Here is a 20,440-nt window from a genome sequence, read left to right as displayed (position 1 = left end):
TCGTTTATGATGGATAGATGCACTTTTTTGAGCTTCAATCTGATGGTTGCAATCCACTGCGATTATAAAGCTCGGAAACGTCAGGGTGTTTATTAATATAACTCTGATTGTATTTGTCTGAAAGAAGCCAGTCATATACACCACTTGAGGGTGAGTAAATCATGGGCTAATTTTCATTTCAAAGTGAACTACTGCTTTAATTTGACAGAAGGAAAAGGGCTGGATAAAGACTGAAATGACTGAGAGGAGTGGACATGGACGAGCTGCTTCTCTCACCTGTAAACCACCACAGGAATCCTCTTCCAGGACCTGAAGGAGGCCACGCTCTCCAGCTCTTTATCTGTGATCCAGACAGGCACCAGCAGTTTCTGAGGGTAACTCGAACACAACCTACAAGACAGAACGACGAGAGTTTGACACTGAAAATGACAGACATGAACACAACCAACAGTCAGAACCAATTTCAATTACACAGCAAAAACTAATTTATTTTTATAATATTTCACACTATATCAGCAGCAAAGGCTATTATCATGGCAAACAGAGTAGTAGAAATTATCCTAACTAGGGATGCACCGAAATTAAAATTTTGGGCCGAAACAGAAAATTCTGGATGCAACGAAAATGACTTAAAAAAAAAAAGATTCATTCATTTCTTATTTTATATTCGTTTTTTGTATAATTGTATTATTATTAGACTTTAGCTAAATTCAATTATTTTACTGAATCTGAATAAATAAATAAAAATACAAGCCAATAAAATAACCACACCTTTGTTTAAAGTAACACAAAAATTGGACAGAAAATAGGCCTATATTAAAATTATATTAAATATCAATTTAATATTTAAGGGACGGGGCAGGATGGCATGTTTTCGGCTTTTTCTTTTCTTTCGGACAAAAATAGAAAATTATCGGCCAAAAATTGCATTTTCGACAGCCAAAATTTCAATGAATCCCTATTTATAACCGTAACAACAATAAAAATGTCAAGAAATAAAGACAATTATATACAATAATTTAACATATTTCTTACAACAAATACAGTCAAAATTATTTTATTATATTAGCGACAGCTGCAAATGTATTTGTTATTTCAGTGACATCGGACTTAAAAAAAACAATTTAAAAAAAAATTCCATTACATTTCTGAATAAAATCATTGCCTAACACAATTTAAAAGGAGCATTTCAATAAAACATGCTTTATATTATTTATTAAATAAATAAACAATACAATAACATTATTGTTTTGTATTGGTATTACATACGAGTAATTCTCCATATTTTACCATGTTTACAAACCCAGATATTAAACATGATTTTTTGTAAAGCTGTTTTAAAACATTGTGTATTGTGAAAAGAGCTATACAAATAAAATTGACTTGACGTGTATCTATGTATTACAAAGTTAAATTAAAACAATGTCATGTAGCTTTAAAGTATTTAACTAAGCATTGCTTATGATTTTAATTATTCAAGTGAGTGATTTTCTCTAATGCCGTTGTTTGAACAATATTAACATCATAACTGACAGCAGCAAGACCAAATGCACAGTATTTTGAGACAATTCTGATTTCTGTCCTATCAGTTTATATTCATTCAACAAACTTAATACCTTTTGACCATGAAGTGCGTTAAACTGCCGTACATGAAAGTATTTGAACATCAAATGTATCATCACACATGAGGATTAAAGTCATTTTCTCTTATTCTGATGTTCATATCAAATCACACACAAACACTCATTTCATCTCTGTCTCTTTCCCACTGTGTATCTCACCCTCAAATGACAAAAATCTGTCCAATTATTTCCTGATGTCCTCGATGACCGACCTTACACACACACACACACACACACACACACACACACACACACACAAACACACACACACAAACACACACACACTCGAGTGTGTCTGACGTGACTCATGTGGCGCAGCAGGTTCAGGCTCGCTTTAATTATCCATCTCTACAGCACTTCTCACACCGCCTACACTTACAGCAAAACACTATATGGTTATATATAGGAAAATATCTGAAATCTGTTTAACAGGTTTCACTTATCAAGGACAATTTAAAGAGGCCGTATTATGTCAATTTTCCAAATGATGATGATGTTTTTGGGGTCTATAAGAGCAGGTTTTCCTGACTGGATGTTTATTATTTCCTCATATTCTCCATTGTTGCGGCTCCTCTCGTCCCAATCTCAGGAACGCTCTGTTTACTTCCTGTCTCTATGAAGCTCCTCGTTCTGAAAAGCACACTGTGCTCTGATTGGCCGGCTGGATCAGTGTGTTGTGATTGGTCGAGCGCTTTGAGTGTGTTTGGGAAATGTCCCGCCTCTCACCATAATCGGCAGTTTAACACACTACTAACTAACTCAACCAGGCCCCGCCCCTTTATTCTGTGCATTAATAATTTAAATGAGGAATATTGTGACGTGTTTTTTCCTGGAAGAAACTCAAGACTACAATGGAGGCATTTCAGGAGTTCAGAAACACATTGTGGTGATGATATAAAGACTTTTTTTGCTATATCGTTTGTGTAGATATTAGGGGTGTAACAATATATTGTGTTACAATACATATTGTCACCGTCAATGATACATATTGTTGCATTTTTGTATTGCAATATATTGTGTATAGTTCACCCAAAAAGTTTTCAAAGTTTTAGTGTCAGTACTACATTAAACTACTATATATAATGTTGAATATAATGTATAATAATGCAATGGGGGAATAGTTATGTAAAAGTGGCATACATTATTTTAAACAGATCTAGTCAGTGACAGATCAAGCATATTCGTCTAAAATAATTCTGTTTTCAGCTTCAGAATCATGAATATTGTTATTCTGGTGTCTCTACTGTCCTGTGTTTGGGTTTCCAGCACCAAGTCCAAACCTGTTCATTTACAACCACAATGTAATATCAAATTTAGCATTTTAATCAACAATTAATTTTCTGTAAACCTTTTATCATTTGTCTTGGAGTATCGCAATAATATTGTATCGTAAGTTAAGTATCGTATCGTGACATGAGGGTATCGTTACACCCCTAGTAAACATATCCACAAAACGCAGTAATACAAAAACATATTTACAGTTTATAGTATTTTGGTCATAAAGGTTATCAATCTTACTTGTAGTTGCTGTTGATATCAGACACTCTCCAGGCGTTTTGCATGTCGAAGCCCATCCGCTTCACCTCCACCTCCATCCTGTGCCGCACATGATCACCTGAGAGAAACAAACACAACATTTCTCAATGATATGCAGGTCTGGATTACATGGCATTTTATAAAGTATCTAGAAATGAGGATGTGTGTTCAATACCGCCTGGGTCAGGGTTATTATAGTTAACTAAAACCTGTACCAGTATCTCTCTGACACTAGGACATCACAGGTGTGTGTACCTGGTCTGACACTAGGACATCACAGGTGTGTGTACCTGGTCTGACACTAGGACATCACAGGTGTGTGTACCTGGTCTGACACTAGGATATCACAGGTGTGTGTACCTGGTCTGACACTAGGATATGACAGGTGTGTGTACCTGGTCTGACACTAGGATATGACAGGTGTGTGTACCTGATCAGACACTAGGACATCACAGGTGTGTGTACCTGGTCAGACACTAGGATAATCACAGGTGTGTGTACCTGGTCTGACACTAGGATATCACAGGTGTGTGTACCTGGTCTGACACTAGAACATCACAGGTGTGTGTACCTGGTCTGACACTAGGACATCACAGGTGTGTGTACCAGGTCTGACACTAGGACATCACAGGTGTGTGTACCTGGTCTGACACTAGGATATGACAGGTGTGTGTACCTGGTCTGACACTAGGATATGACAGGTGTGTGTACCTGATCAGACACTAGGACATCACAGGTGTGTGTACCTGGTCAGACACTAGGATAATCACAGGTGTGTGTACCTGGTCTGACACTAGGACATCACAGGTGTGTGTACCTGGTCTGACACTAGAACATCACAGGTGTGTGTACCTGGTCTGACACTAGGACATCACAGGTGTGTGTACCTGGTCTGACACTAGGACATCTCAGGTGTGTGTACCTGGTCTGACACTAGGACATCACAGGTGTGTGTACCAGGTCTGACACTAGGACATCACAGGTGTGTGTACCTGGTCTGACACTAGGATATGACAGGTGTGTGTACCTGGTCTGACACTAGGATATGACAGGTGTGTGTACCTGGTCTGACACTAGGATATGACAGGTGTGTGTACCTGGTCTGACACTAGGACATCTCAGGTGTGTGTACCTGGTCTGACACTAGGACATCACAGGTGTGTGTACCAGGTCTGACACTAGGACATCACAGGTGTGTGTACCTGGTCTGACACTGGGATATGACAGGTGTGTGTACCTGGTCTGACACTAGGATATCACAGGGGTGTGTACCTGGTCTGACACTAGGATATCACAGGTGTGTGTACCTGGTCTGACACTAGGATATCACAGGTGTGTGTACCTGGTCTGACACTAGGATATCACAGGGGTGTGTACCTGGTCTGACACTAGGACATCACAGGTGTGTGTACCTGGTCTGACACTAGGATATCACAGGTGTGTGTACCTGGTCTGACACTAGGATATCACAGGTGTGTGTACCTGGTCTGACACTAGGACATCACAGGTGTGTGTACCTGGTCTGACACTAGGACATCTCAGGTGTGTGCACGTGGTCTGACACTAGGATATCACAGGTGTGTGTACCTGGTCTGACACTAGGATATGACAGGTGTGTGTACCTGGTCTGACACTAGGATATCACAGGGGTGTGTACCTGGTCTGACACTAGGACATCACAGGTGTGTGTACCTGGTCTGACACTAGGACATCTCAGGTGTGTGTACGTGGTCTGACACTAGGATATCACAGGTGTATGTACGTGGTCTGACACTAGGATATCACAGGTGTGTGTACCTGGTCTGACACTAGGACATCTCAGGTGTGTGTACGTGGTCTGACACTAGGATATGACAGGTGTGTGTACCTGGTCTGACACTAGGATATGACAGGTGTGTGTACCTGGTCAGACACTAGGACATCACAGGTGTGTGTACCTGGTCTGACACTAGGATAATCACAGGTGTGTGTACCTGGTCTGACACTAGGATATCACAGGTGTGTGTACCTGGTCTGACACTAGGACATCACAGGTGTGTGTACCTGGTCTGACACTAGGACATCTCAGGTGTGTGTACGTGGTCTGACACTAGGATATCACAGGTGTGTGTACCTGGTCTGACACTAGGATATGACAGGTGTGTGTACCTGGTCTGACACTAGGATATCACAGGGGTGTGTACCTGGTCTGACACTAGGACATCACAGGTGTGTGTACCTGGTCTGACACTAGGACATCTCAGGTGTGTGTACCTGGTCTGACACTAGGACATCTCAGGTGTGTGTACGTGGTCTGACACTAGGATATCACAGGTGTGTGTACCTGGTCTGACACTAGGATATGACAGGTGTGTGTACCTGGTCTGACACTAGGATATCACAGGGGTGTGTACCTGGTCTGACACTAGGACATCACAGGTGTGTGTACCTGGTCTGACACTAGGACATCTCAGGTGTGTATACGTGGTCTGACACTAGGATATCACAGGTGTATGTACGTGGTCTGACACTAGGATATCACAGGTGTGTGTACCTGGTCTGACACTAGGACATCTCAGGTGTGTGTACGTGGTCTCACACTAGGATATCACAGGTGTGTGTACCTGGTCTGACACTAGGACATCACAGGTGTGTGTACGTGGTCTGACACTAGGATATCACAGGTGTGTGTACCTGGTCTGACACTAGGACATCACAGGTGTCTGTACGTGGTCTGACACTAGGATATCACAGGTGTGTGTACCTGGTCTGACACTAGGACATCACAGGTGTGTGTACCTGGTCTGACACTAGGACATCTCAGGTGTGTGTACGTGGTCTGACACTAGGATATCACAGGTGTATGTACCTGGTCTGCACAGGTGCAGGTGTTGGTCTTCATCATCTGTGTTTCCTCCTAAACACCAGGCGTGATACGCCAGCGCGAACAGCTCCTCCACACGGGCCGGGTGTGTGATCGCTCGGGTCAGGCGCTTCAGCCACTCCTCACACTGCTTGAACGTCGAGAAGTGACACCTGACACACAGAACACGGATTACAGCGGATTCCTCCCACAGACACGCACGTGTGCAGAACACTGAAAGCTGAGAGGGACACTAAGACTTCCCAATAAAGCCTAATTTGTTAACACTAGTTGAGTGAAATGAAAATCGAATCATCATTTACTGATCCTGTGGCTCTAATGAACGCAGTCGAGCACAGAAGGGTTTTGGTAGATAATACATTACATTTCGGTTTTCACCAAACTCTATTATCGTAAACCTCCACAAACACTTGTAGTATACGGTATGTGTCACATGGGATAATTCTGTGATAGTTTTGCGTCTGTTTAAAAAGCTTGATGTCGGTCGCTATTCACTGCCATCATCTGGACGAGCAAGAGCAGGACATTATTAAACAACTCTCCTTTTGTGGTCCATGAAAGAAAGAAGGGCTTACTGTGCGTGTGTGAGAAAGAGTGTATGAGTGTGTGTGAGAGCGTGTGTGTGTGTGTGTGTGTGTGTGTGTGTGTGTGTGTGTGTGCGTGTGTGTGTGTGTGTGTGTCTGTGTGTATGAATGAGAGAGTGTGTGAGTGAGAATGTGTGTGTGAGAGCAAGTGCGTGTGTGTGCGTGTGTGCGTGTGTGTGTGTGTGCGAGTGTGTGTGCGCGAGTGTGTGTGCGCGAGTGTGTGTGTGTGTGTGTGTGTGTGTGTGTGTGTGTGTGGATAAGAGTAGGTCCTCTTCAGTCTGATGTGAGGAATCTGGTCTATTCTAATCAACAGAAAATCTTCAGCTAAATGGCACAAATGTGGTAATGTGATAAGAGGAGAGATGGAAGCATGAAGGTCAGATTAGTTCAATGACACCTGCAGTGAACAGCAGGAGGAAGTCAAAGACTGTCAGACCGTGTGTGTGCGCGTATGTGTATGTGTGTGTGTGTGTGTGTGTGTGTATTACCTCACTACTTTAGAGTCTTTGCAGATGATGTGTAGCTGGAACATGTCTCTGCTCTCAACGCCCTCAATAAGCCTCAGAGGAACCTACACACACACACACACACACACACACACACACACACAATCAACCAATCAGAGAGAAGAAGACTTACTCGCATGACTGCATCAACCAATCATGAGCATCAAACTACAAACACATGCAACAATGTAACAGTTTTAAATGTAACTCTTGCCCATCAGATGCAGAATAAAACATGTAACATTGTAAGCTTTTTAAGATGTCATAAATAATGACTTAAATAGCGATACTGAAAGATATTAATGCCTGTACTGATATAAAAGGCATTAATACTTAAAAGCCTTAATAATGATATCATATTATATATATAATTTAGTGCTGGGCAACGATTAATTGCATTCAAAATAAAAGTTTGTTTACATAATATGTGTGTACTGTGTATAATTATTTTGTTTATATATATATATATATATATATATATATATATATATATATAAATACACACATATGCATGTATAGAATTAAGAAATATTTGCATGTATATATAGTTATTCATAATTAATATTTTATATAAATATAAATTATATATATATATATATATATATATATATATATATACAACACATTTTTCTTAAATATATACATGCATATGTGTGTATTTATATATACAAAATTATTATACACAGTACACACACATATTATGTATACACAAACTTTTATTTTGAATGCGACTAATCGTTGCCCAGCATCGATATAATTCTAAATTATATATGCTACTAAATTATATTCGCTCGAATCCTAATATCCAGACTGCATCAATGTGAGAAACATCAAAACAAACATTAACAGGGGAAACAAAGACATGAAATGCAGGGATGAAGAGGTCAGAGGTCAGAGGTGAGGGGTGCAGATTACTCACAGAAATCTCACTGTCCACACCGGGATACATCTACAACACAGGGATGAGGAAGAGGAGGACAGGAAGAGGAAGAGAGGGTGGGAAAAAAAAGAGGGAGATGAAAAGGTGACTCAGCAAAACGAGCAAACAAAGAGGAGGATATAAATGGAAGGGTTTGAAAAGAGAGAGAGAGAGAGAGAGAGAGAGAGAGAGAGAGAGAGAGAGAGAGAGAGAGAGAGAGAGAGAGAGAGAGAGAGAGAGAGAGAGAGAGAGAGAGAGAGAGAGAGAGAGAGAGAGAGATCTTTGCTGAAGCTGAGCAAAAAGATCAAGAATTGTTTAAAATAAAAAAGGTCTTAGAGCATCACGTGACCCTGAGATTTAAGTGCAAGGGATTCTGGGAAGCATCATAAGGATTTCAGTCTCAAGCTTAAAGGAACCTTCCTTTAGCATAATGTAGATTACGACAACATTTCGTCTCATCACTAATTTTTCAGAAAACACGGACGTCTATGTGGTGCATTGTGTAATATTTAGGAGGATCTGTTGACAAAAATGCAATATCATATCCATAACTATGTTTTCAGTGGTGTATAAAGATCTTACATAATGAACCGTTATGTTTTTATTACCTTAGAATGAGCATTTCTATCTACATTCACACTTACATTGAAATGCGCAGACATGTTTCTACAGTAGCCCTAAAGGGACAAAACGCATTTCGTCACTATGTTGTTCTTTGTGCAAAGATGCTAGCTAAAGTCAGCCAATAAACACTGACACAATCATGAACAAATAACAATAATATTCGCTATGACATTGTTTTACTGAATAATTAAGTAAACCTAATTTCTGAGTTTATCTTTGTAAAGAAAGCTCATTGCGGAACTGGCTACTCTCTGCGGTCTCAGATGACAACATCATTTCCTGTCGGCCACCGTAACTTCTGTTGGGTGCAATTTGTAACCTCACCACTAGATGCCGCTAAAAAAAAAAATCACACACTGCACCTTTAAAGGAACGAATACTATCATAAAGCGGCATGCATTGAACACCCGAGTTAATTTAGTATTATTTATATATAATTAGTATTTATGAATCTTTGATTATTAACAATATCAGCACTGTTGAAATATATAACATCCCTTTAAACATGTCCGCTGGCCATTCAGATGTCAGAGCAACACGATTATCAGCGAGTTTATCGGTTTCCTCTGATCTGGCTGATCATGAACACATGTTCACCAGTGACGGTCAGTGAACAGACAACTGAACAGAAACAGGTCAAAGGTCCACCCTAAAACTCCCTCTCCTTCAGGCATGAAGAGAGTCGACACAGAAACAGAGAGAGATAGTTGAACACACGTATGAGATAAGAGGCTTTTCTCTGCACTGATGATGCGTTTACACTGACACACATCAACCAATCACTGCTGATCCTCGAACACACAGCTGGTCTCCAATCATCTCAATCTCTCGCAACACATCGACACTCATGTTACAAAAATTATATTATAGAATGCATGTATGCGTTTATACATATATACAATTTTTGTATTTATATACTTAAATTATATATATTTTAACTAATACAACATTCTCTCTCTATGTGTGTGTAATACATATATACACTGTATATAAACACACATACGGTATATAAGATAGATATTTAAAACTGAATATATTTATATTTTATATATTTAAATAGTGCATGGCATTTTGATAATGAGGTCTGTATATATTTTAAATAACAGAACATTTTTATACATAAAATAGTATAGTATTTATTTATAGAACTTGTTTTTAAATAAGGTAATAAATTATAATATGTATAAAATATTTATATTTACATATTTAAATATTACATGACATTTTTGATATATATATATATATATATATATATATATATATATATATATACATACACATATTATATATATATATATACACACACACATATATACATACACACACAGAAACACACTTACATAAATACTAATAATATACAGATTTTTTACCCATCATCTAATCGTATCAATTAAAAAAAATTTTTTTTTTAAATCAGTCATAAATTGCTCTGCTAACAGCGCAAAAAAAAAAATACGGCTTCAAAACAGCTTTCCTGAACAGGGCAATTAAACTGACGCAGGAGAAAGTATTTTATATTGAGATTACACTAATCACATTCAACACTGTTGTAAACTTCAACTACACTAATGAAGGAACAGCGGCAGTTTTCCTGCTTGAAGTCGAGGGAGGTTGTGGGTGGAAAGAAAGAGAAAGAGAAAAAGAGTCTGGTGTGCCAACATGAGCTCAGGTCAAAGGTCACGGAGATCAAGCCGTGCCTCTTTCACTGGGACGAGAGACGACGCCAAACACAGACAGACTGTGAAAGGATTGAAGTGTAAATCAGTGAGCGACTCTCTCGCTCTCTCGTTTGTGTTGTCGGTGCTCTTACGTTGATGATGGAGTCTTTGAATTTGATGTGAAGTCTGTAGTTGGAGATGGCGATGATGGCATCGTCCGCTCGGCCCAGAAACTCCACACACTCGCCCTGTAGGACAGGGAACGGGACCTGGAACGGGACACATTTATAGGAGAGAAAGGTTGATTAGCTGGCATAGAAATGAATATCTTTTTAAAAGCAAAATCACTTTGTTTTTATTCCACACATCTGCATCTCTTCAGAATGTGGCTTTCTCAGCTCTTCTAGAGTTTGAAGCCGTTTTCTGTAGCTTTACATCACCTCTGCTTCCAATTTTCCTTTCCCATAATGCCATCTGTGTCGGCGGTTTGTGTAGTTGCCCAGTTAAAGCCCTGCACTGAGCCTGGCACACTGAAACCCTTCAAACCCCAAACACTGGAGCGGTTCAGGCTGGTTTTAAGAGGTTCTTACAACAGTTAACAAGGGAACGTTTGTCTTTCCAGCTTTTTTTGAAGGTGTGTTCAGGGTCTGCATCTACTGCATTAGACAAGTCTACACATGTGCGATTTCTGTCACTAAACAGAATGAATACATACATACACAGACACACATATACATATATAAATGAGTCATTCTAGAATTGGGGGTACATTGAGTCTGCCAGATAAACCGTTTATTTAAAAAAAAAAAAACTTTTTTGAATCAGTTTTGAATAATAACACAAATTATATTATTACACTATCACTAAAAATAATGCTTTATGTATAATTAGGGGGAACAAATATGCGAAATATTACCTTAATGACTCCCACTCCACCTATTATTGACTGTCTCTGCCTCCTGATTCATACATTCAACTTTAATTATCATGAAACCATTAAGTCTAATTTTTAAATATTTTTTTGTGTTTACTCTATTAAGTTATATAAACAATTGCATAGAATATATATTTTCTGTATTTTTTGTAATTTAATTATTAAAAAATAAGATTTGGTGTCTGTCCCTACGTTCTGGTCAACTCTGTTACCTCTGTTATAAAACAAAAAAAAACCTCCAAAGCATTTGTAGAAAAAGCATGTGACTTGCACCAAGTGATGTCACTTCCTCTGGTGGGAAACTCTGGAAAGCAGTGATGTCAGTCATTATTCTTCTCTCATTAATTTGTACAAAATGTTTAGGATACACCAATAGTAGATTAATTATTTGTCAAATCTATTGTTGTGATATTGCAGTGAATCTCTCATTCACTTTTTAAAAAATGTGGATATGGCAAAAACCCATAAAATTCTGTTTTTAGACATGCCATGTGGTATCTGGTTTGAGGTTAGCATTTTGAGCTAAAGCACAAAATGGTGGAAAATGTCAACCCCGTCAGTCAACCCCGTCATCGTCAACCCCGTCATCGTCAACCCCGTCATCGTCAACCCCGCCATCGTCAACCCCGCCATCGTCAACCCCGTCATCGTCAACCCCGTCATCGTCAACCCCGTCATCGTCAAACCCCGTCATCGTCAAACCCGTCATCGTCAACCCCGTCATCGTCAAACCCCGCCATCGTCAAACCCCGTCATCGTCAACCCCGTCATCGTCAACCCCGTCATCGTCAACCCCGTCATCGTCAACCCCGTCATCGTCAACCCCGCCATCGTCAACCCCGTCATCGTCAACCCCGTCATCGTCAACCCCGTCATCGTCAACCCCGTCATCGTCAAACCCCGTCATCGTCAAACCCGTCATCGTCAACCCCGTCATCGTCAAACCCCGCCATCGTCAAACCCCGTCATCGTCAACCCCGTCATCGTCAACCCCGTCATCGTCAACCCCGTCATAGTCAACCCCGCCATCGTCAACCCCGTCATCGTCAACCCCGTCATAGTCAACCCCGCCATCGTCAACCCCGCCATCGTCAACCCCGTCATCGTCAACCCCGTCATCGTCAACCCCGTCATCGTCAAACCCCGTCATCGTCAACCCCGCCATCGTCAACCCCGTCATCGTCAACCCCGTCATCGTCAAACCCCGTCATCGTCAAACCCGTCATCGTCAACCCCGTCATCGTCAAACCCCGTCATCGTCAACCCCGTCATCGTCAACCCCGTCATCGTCAAACCCCGTCATCGCCAACCCCCGTCATCGTCAACCCCGTCATCGTCAAACCCCGCCATCGTCAAACCCCGTCATCGTCAACTCTGTCATCGTCAACCCAATTTGTCTATAACAGAATTGATGGATTTTTCTGTTAGTACATTGATGTTCAGTATTAATATTTTAAATCTTACAAGTTTAAGATCAGCAAATAATGAAAATGTTGAATTTAAAGTGCATTCTATGAAAATAAAAAAGTTTAACAGAAAACTTTCTCTACTTTTCTTTCTCTACTTGAAATGTACCCGCAATTCTGGAATGAGTCATATATATATATATCTCCACACACAGGTGAAAATCGAAAAATTTGAATATCGTGCAAAAGTAATAATTTTGATGATTATGGCTTACAACGTATGAAAAACCCAAATTCAAAATCGCAGAAAATTAGAATATTACATGAAATCAATAAAAAAAAGGAACTAAATACAGAAATGTCAGCTCTCTGAAAGTAAAATCATGCATATGTATATAGTTATAAATACTAAATATATTAGTTTGAATGACACAAAATGTTGAATGACACAAACATCTCTCTACACGTCAGGTTCATTCACAGTCTGTCCTACTCAGGGGACACAGACCGCGAAAGATGACCTTGCCTAGAAAGACATCTGGACAAGATGTACAAATGTGATGCATGCTAATACAGACAGGAAAGACATACTAAAGATGTGAATGCACCTAAAATCAAAGCGCATGCTTATTGCATTTTATTCCATCTTTCATCAAAATACAATAACTTGCTCTCTGAAATGACTTGACCTAGAGAGCCGACATGTCTACAACTACATATTAATAACTCAACGATGCTTTCAATCAAATCCTTGTGAATGAAATCAAGCCTATTATTAAGGTTATGAGTATGCGTGCAATGTCATTCAAACTGCTCTATTTGTGTAAGAATGCGAGTGTCTCGACCTTCAAGAAGATAATAAACGACCATGTGACTGATAACAGCATGTCAGGAGAATATACAGTCATATCACATCCATCTTTCAGTCATTATACTCAGATTTACACCAGCCGCTGATGTAACAGCTCGTATTTAAGAGATATTTATAGGCAATTTTATACTCGTACTCCAGTGTCCACAAGTGGACTTTAGGAATGCTAGAAACATGAAGAATGTGAACGGAGATATAAAGCATGGTGCTATCGGTCAGCGCTGGTGTGTTCTGCTGATAAATGGGAAAATCACATCCCTATTTCATGGAGCTGCACGTCAACCGAGTGACACACAACGAGTCATGAAAGCAGTGTTGCTTCAAAGGGATCAGGCGAGCGCTGGGAGAACGACTCGTACCACAGGTCTTCACAGAGAGAGTCTGACAACCCACGTGACGGAGAACTGCTCCAAACACACATCGCTTAAAGTCCAAATAAACAAAGAAGGGAGGATGCTTGCATTAGCGACAGCTGTATTTTATCTTTTGCCAAAAACAGTCATTGTTCCTCTATCTGGTTGTGGAGGAAGGACACAATATACAACATTTATGAGCACAGATGCATGCCATTGTTATCAGGATGCAACTGGATGCATGTGATCATCTTTAAGGACAGATAATTAAACCCCATTAAAAATCACGCTTGCATTAAAACTGCATGAGAGACTGTAATGTCACCAAATACAGAAACATGTGGGGTCATTTTTCATTCTCTTTTAATTCATTTTTAAATGAGTTGTATACATACTAGGGTTGTGCCGATAGACGATAGTATCGTGTATCGACGATAGTCTGAGATTTCGCCGATGGCAGATGCCTTTGACGATATCGGCTCGTTTTACCATGAACGTATTAAATTATTATTATTATTATTATAAAGCTACACAGTAAAAAACGCAGTGTCAAATTAACACTTAAAGTGTTAATTTTAACACTACTCCGGATCATATATGGTCCCACTCTATCTAGAGTAAAAAGTACACTGTTCGTAGTGTTGAATTTACAGTGTTAATATAGCACCGTACAGTGTAGAAAAATTACACTGCGAGTGTCAAGTGTTACACTTACAATTTTTACACCATGGGGTTTTAACACCCCTGGTGTTGATTTAAATCCATTGGATTACACTATAAGTGTCATTTATAAAGTATTCTGTTCAGTGCAAAAACAATTTACATTATTATAGTGTTAATGTACAAGATCAGACATAAAATCAAGAGTCTTCAGACAGATGTACAAATCCAAAGTTTATTCAACAAATGGGCAAAGTGGCTCCTTTAAAACATATGCCAGATGTGAAAAGGTCAAATTATCACATTCATGAGGAGTTGCAAAGAAAAAGCAAAAAAATAAAAATAAATTAAAAAAGCATAACATCATCTAATTTGCCAAGACATGAACAAATATGACAGGTAGATTTGAACAAGATTGCAGAAAACTACTTGTCGACAGTTGTGTACCATCCATGAATGCAGTAGTAGTATTTGAGTTTATTGCCACCGGCAGCGAGCAGGTATGCTGTGTGGTCGGTTCAATGCAATCAAGGTGTTTTTGTATGCTGGTCTCTGCCAAAGACAAAAATAACAAATCAAAGTCAGCTCTCCAATTGGCCGTCTTTATAGTTTTCCACAATACAGTCAACCCAAATGGCAATATTTTGAGGCAGACAATAAATTCTCTTCTCTTCTATTATATATAAAAAAAAATAAAAAAAAACTGCACTAAAATTAAAATGAGAGGGGTTATAGCACTTACGTATAGAGGGAATGCGCATGACGTCACAGTAAGCGGAAGTCACTGCTGTTCCGCTCACTGAGTGGCAGAAAGACTGAGCGGCAGCATTGGTTTTCAGTGTGAATGCTGCGGAAAAACACACAAAACGCGTCTAAAACGGGAAAGAGCTTTGAGACTGACTGTACAACTAGATTTGACAAGAAATATGAGGTATATTTTTACAGACTACCTAAAGCTACAGAACAGAGAAGCAAATAGATCGGTGCAATTCATAGAAACAACTGGACTCCAGGCAGCGAAAGGTGGATTTGCAGTTATCCTTTTTGTGTCAATATGCTGGATTTAGTGGTAAAATCATTCTCTATATATTGTATTGTTATATATTGCAGTGACAACTCATCAATCAAATATTTACCACTGTATATTCTGTATAATTTGACATTTTTAAATAAACACTGACAAAAAAACTATACAAGTTTTAAGTCTAGACGATATGATGATATATATAACATTGATATAAGTGATCACCTGGATTTAGACCTGCCTATTTTGTATTTATATAAAGCATTCACAGGCAAATTTGCTGCATGTATTTCCCTGGTGTCGAAATCAGGCACATATAAATGTCAGGAAACACGATTCCTGGCTGCATGTCAATATCCATGGCTCACTGGATCTTTAGTAAGTTGTAAGGAACACTATATTGAGTCCAATCTTTAGTTTAAACTGATAATCGTTTGTTTTACTTGCGTTTTCGCAGTTTCCCCTATTAAATCCAGTCACGCAGCTGCTCTTCTGCCACTCAGTCCGGCTGAGGGGGCGTGTTCCGGCGGGAAAGTGACGTTAATGCATTCCCTCTATGTCCTACTGTTAGTTTAACTGCTTCTGTATTGTTCTCATTTGTAAGTCGCTTTGGATAAAAGCGTCTGCTAAATGAATAAATGTAATGTAAATAGTGACAGAAATGCCCAAATTTACCTTTTTGAAGACAACCAGGTGTTTTTCAGCTTGATATGAGCACATCTTTCCAGGTCTCTTGCAGCCTTGTGGTGATGGTGGAATCAAATCAAGGAGGAGACAAATTGATGCAAGATCGCTTCCCCATTCTAAATTACAGATGTGACAACTTCAGCAAAAAATGCATGTGCGCATATAGATAATCTTATTCTGAATTATAGTCTAACCTGAATCATCAGTTTCATCATCTTTCACAACAGATTCTGCAGAGTCAATCAGGTCCTTGAAGCTCTTGGGAGAAGCCTTTCCAGGAACTTAGTTGAGGTCTTCTAACCAAAAATCAAAAAACAAAAAAACATCAACAGTTACATAGCATAATGACAACCCAATCTCTCTCAGTGCCGGGCAGAGTAGTGCCGTTCACACCTGGCATTAACATTCATCTTGGGTGATGCACAAGTGAACAACTCGAAGTACAGGTGTAAACGCCCCCAAGACGCATTGAGATTCGATTGTTCTGATGAGGTCTAGGCCACATTCTTTTAATAGAGGGTTAGTTCACCCAAAAATTTTAATTCTGTAATTTACTCACCCTCATGTCGTTCCAAACCCGCAAGACTTTCTTTTGTCTTTGAAACACAAATGAAGATCTTTTTGATGAAATCTGAGAGCTTTCTGTCCCTCCACTGACAGCTACGCAACTACCACTTTGACGCTTTTAAAAGTTCATAAAGACATCTTAAAACTAATCCATATGAACCAAGCAGTTTAGTCCAAATTTAATTTTTCTTCTGTTTATGTTTTTTGATTAATGTTTATATGTGAATAAAAGTCTAAATTCAATCTATTTATCACAAAGCGATCGAGTCTCTTCAGAAAACTTGGACTAAACCGCTCAATTCATATAGGTTAGTTTTATGAACCATTTATGACCTTTTTGAAGCGTCAAAATGGTAGTTGCGTGGACTGTCAATGGAGGGACAGAAGTCACTCAGATTTAAAATACATTCATTTGAGTTTCGAAGATGAACGAAAGTCTTTCCGGGTTTGGAATGACATGAGGGTGAGAAAAGACAATTTTACACTTTTGGGTCAACTAACCCTTTAACTTTTTGCAGTTTAATATCTTGAATTTACACAATTCATGATGACACATCAATCACTATGCCATTTTGACAATCAAGACAAATCAATCACCAACGACACATGTAAATTCCAGGTCTGAACAAAGGCATTGTGTGGTTGCCCAGTTAGGTTTAGATTTTTCATGTTCATTTGTCATGTATTAAAATTTGTACTGCACATAGAATAAAATATAGGCTAATGATACTCACAATTATGGATTAATCTTAAGCATTCTGTTGCTTTCTTCACTTCTGTTGCAATCTCATAAGAGGAGTTTCCTTCATTCGATTTAAAGACATGTTGTTTAGAATTTATTTGACCCATAATTTGTTAATGTTATTTATAATGTGAACAGAAAATACAGATTCATATTAATAAAATACAGACAGATAAATAGTTAGTACATCATTTATAATAACATGCAGTATGAATTGATAAAGACTGATTTCAAGCTAAAGTACCTGTATGCTCTGCCAGTGCTCACGCAAATACCTGTAAACTGAACTGGAAGACAGACGGATTTATAGATTAGCTCACTTTTACAATGTTTGAATTTAACTGTCATAAAAAAAAAAACTTGATGGTAGGAAGTTTGTGTCTTGACGCAGATATGACGACATGATATTCAGTGCTGCTAAGAACAAGTAACATAGAGATTAAGTTATGTCATTCACACTTAACGTTAAACATTGACTGCGTTAATAATGCGCATGCGTCACGAAAACGGAATGGTTAACGTTTTAATGTATAACACAGCTACTTTTATACACACAAAACAAATATATAAAATGTATTACCATTTTAAGAATTCTCTCATCTGCGCAGAAAAAAAGCCCAAATAGTGCTGCTTCAGACCTCCTCATCAGCTTCAGTGCCAGGCTCGTCGTAAACCCAGGCCTCGGCGCGACTGGAGGCGGGAATGCTTACTTTCATGAAGGCTGTCAACAAACCAAAATGAAAGAAGCTAAATATATATACATAACAAATTGTAAGCACATTCCAACAAATGTATTTTAAAAGTTTGAATTAAATCGGAATGAGAAATGTTTTCTACTTTTTTCTTCTGTACATCTCTGCATCTCATGAACTTGACGAGCTTCCTTAATCCATACAAAAACGCGCAATTACTCATTTCTAAATGTGTTCACCACCATAGTTTACTAAAAATGTTAATAAATGCATTTACTATTTAATTTTAGAAAGAGAAAAGCAATTCAACCTACCGTCTCGGTCGCATGAAGATAAAATGGCGTTGTCGTCTTGCGAGGCAGCAGCAGCAGTCATCGAGGGGCGGAGTCAATATAATTCGGCGCGGTTTTTTGCACTTTCAGTGTAAAAATAAAATTACACTACGTAGCACCCTGTAATTACACTGAAGAGGAGTACTTTTTAACATTGTAGATTGTTAATTTAACTCTTTAGGAATTTATAACTTTTAACACTGGAATTTTTACACTGGCGATTTTACTGTGTAGTATTGTTATTAAATTAATATTAGGAACTACAATTAATTTGCCTTGCCTAAATTCATAACGACATCACTTGCCTAACACTTGCGACAACACCGACACACGCGTATGGACTCCTCTAAGAAAATGTTTTTAAAACAGAATAAAAAACTAGGCCTACATCCCACATCAACATTGAATTGCAAGGTGATCCATTCACAAATTGTCAAGAGTGCTTGTTTTAACGGACGCAGGCATATCTTATAGCCTACAGATCCAAGAAGAAATCGGCATCGTTGATCGTCGTCAGTAGCCTATTTTGTTTCCATAGCACATTAACAAAAAGTTTAAAGACACTAATAAGACAAAAAAAACAATACAATTACTAAATATTAATAATAATAATATCACTAAAATTATATAAGCCAGTCTTTAGTTCACAAACACAGCAAAACTCTGCCATCTGTGAAAATCAAAAGCAGCTTCAAACACTTGTTTAACAAGAAATATTCTTGTAATTTTTTCACTGTCATCATATAGTCCCACAAGATAAATATTAAGCCAGTAAATTAAGATAGTCGCTATACCGTTATATCCCATCGTCGTCTCTGAGAGAACGTGGCGTTAATGCAGCAACAGCCGAAAGCTCAGTCAGTTTTTACTTTCACTTTGTTAATGAGCGCGTTTACAGGCACGCTCTAACACGATTATTCTGAATAAACTGACAATGCATGTGGTCATGTAAACGCATTAACCTGTTTTCCTTTATCAGAGTCGAGTCATAAGTTTAAGTATAAACCGATCGACTTAGCCAGATTTCTGCCCCTTACTCTGATTTCTCCCGCATTTAAAACACACGCGTTCTTCGGGCTTATTGAGGTGCGCATATGTGAAGTGCATCCAGACAGAGAGAGCACTGGTAGGAGGACATAGATCGAAAACTCCGACTCTTTCTTGACCTTAGAAATTATTAAAACGTGCTTTCATCTCGTGCAGAAGTACGGTCAAAATGCTGCATCTGTAACGGCATGAGAGCATCGTGTGTGTCCGTAAATTTCCCGCTGACATGTTGAAATACTCGAGTCAGATACACAAATGATTAGGATCTTTTTTTTACCTCACTGTACCGGGAAATAACCTGATGTAGCCTAGTAATAAACACTCCACCTTTGCTAGCAAAATAGACAAATATTCTCGTATAAAATGAAGTAATAAAACAAGCAAATTAATGAGTAAATAATCAAGTTAATAATCAAATAAGTAAGCCCCGCCCCCTCACGATAATATCGTGTATCGCCGATCTCACAGGCGGACGATTGGACGATATGAAAATGGAGCATATCACCCAACACTAATACATACTTTTCAGTTTTTTATTCGAGTAATTTTTATATCTGAAATTAAATGGCTTGCGAATATAATGGTTTGGACTCTTTTGTCAATTTTAACCTCTAATATTATAGCAATGTAGCAAATGAGAGGGTTTCCGGTAGTTTACAGCATTAGTTGGGAAAGTGTTTTGTTTCCTTCAGGCGAGACACGGCAGGCAAAAACATCGTTTTTTTTTCACTGGTCAATTTTGAGATTTTGGGATATTTGTCTTCAATAACGTCTTCTTTCAGACTTGTGGTGAAAAAAAGTCCAAAATACACA

At 38.7% G+C, this 20,440-nt stretch overlaps 1 protein-coding gene and 1 long non-coding RNA gene across 9 annotated transcripts in view; both read right to left on the bottom strand.

Annotated features, from left to right (window-relative positions):
• Positions 1-20,440, bottom strand: part of mtmr4 (myotubularin related protein 4) — a 94,813-nt gene that overhangs the window by 26,577 nt on the left and 47,796 nt on the right. For 3 of the 6 annotated variants that reach the window (XM_077222459.1, XM_077222462.1, XM_077222452.1), the window contains 6 exons: positions 10,465-10,581; positions 8,031-8,060; positions 7,094-7,176; positions 6,007-6,173; positions 3,141-3,237; positions 277-390 (listed from right to left, as the gene is read on the bottom strand). In XM_077222459.1, coding sequence (XP_077078574.1) covers positions 277-390; positions 3,141-3,237; positions 6,007-6,173; positions 7,094-7,176; positions 8,031-8,060; positions 10,465-10,581 — 608 coding nt within the window. The remainder of the gene's footprint in view (positions 1-276; positions 391-3,140; positions 3,238-6,006; positions 6,174-7,093; positions 7,177-8,030; positions 8,061-10,464; positions 10,582-20,440) is intronic. The other 3 variants (XM_077222467.1, XM_077222468.1, XM_077222455.1) reach the window with 1 other exon arrangement.
• LOC143732404 (uncharacterized) lies at positions 15,003-18,841 on the bottom strand. 3 transcript variants are annotated; one of them, XR_013201104.1, is made up of 7 exons: positions 18,563-18,841; positions 18,137-18,277; positions 17,801-17,843; positions 17,549-17,617; positions 16,442-16,543; positions 16,236-16,363; positions 15,003-15,088 (listed from the first exon to the last, which is right to left on the bottom strand). It is a non-coding gene; the product is annotated as an uncharacterized LOC143732404 (long non-coding RNA). The 3 variants fall into 3 exon arrangements; XR_013201106.1 differs by lacking the exon at positions 18,563-18,841 and having other exon boundaries at positions 16,442-16,540; positions 18,137-18,329; XR_013201105.1 differs by lacking the exons at positions 16,236-16,363; positions 18,563-18,841 and having other exon boundaries at positions 18,137-18,329.

The sequence above is a fragment of the Siphateles boraxobius genome, unplaced genomic scaffold (assembly GCF_051911475.1).
Source record: "Siphateles boraxobius isolate OS27281-9 unplaced genomic scaffold, OSU_SipBor_1 120, whole genome shotgun sequence".
Classification (NCBI taxonomy): domain Eukaryota; kingdom Metazoa; phylum Chordata; class Actinopteri; order Cypriniformes; family Leuciscidae; genus Siphateles; species Siphateles boraxobius.
This window is presented reverse-complemented; position numbering and strand designations above follow the sequence as displayed.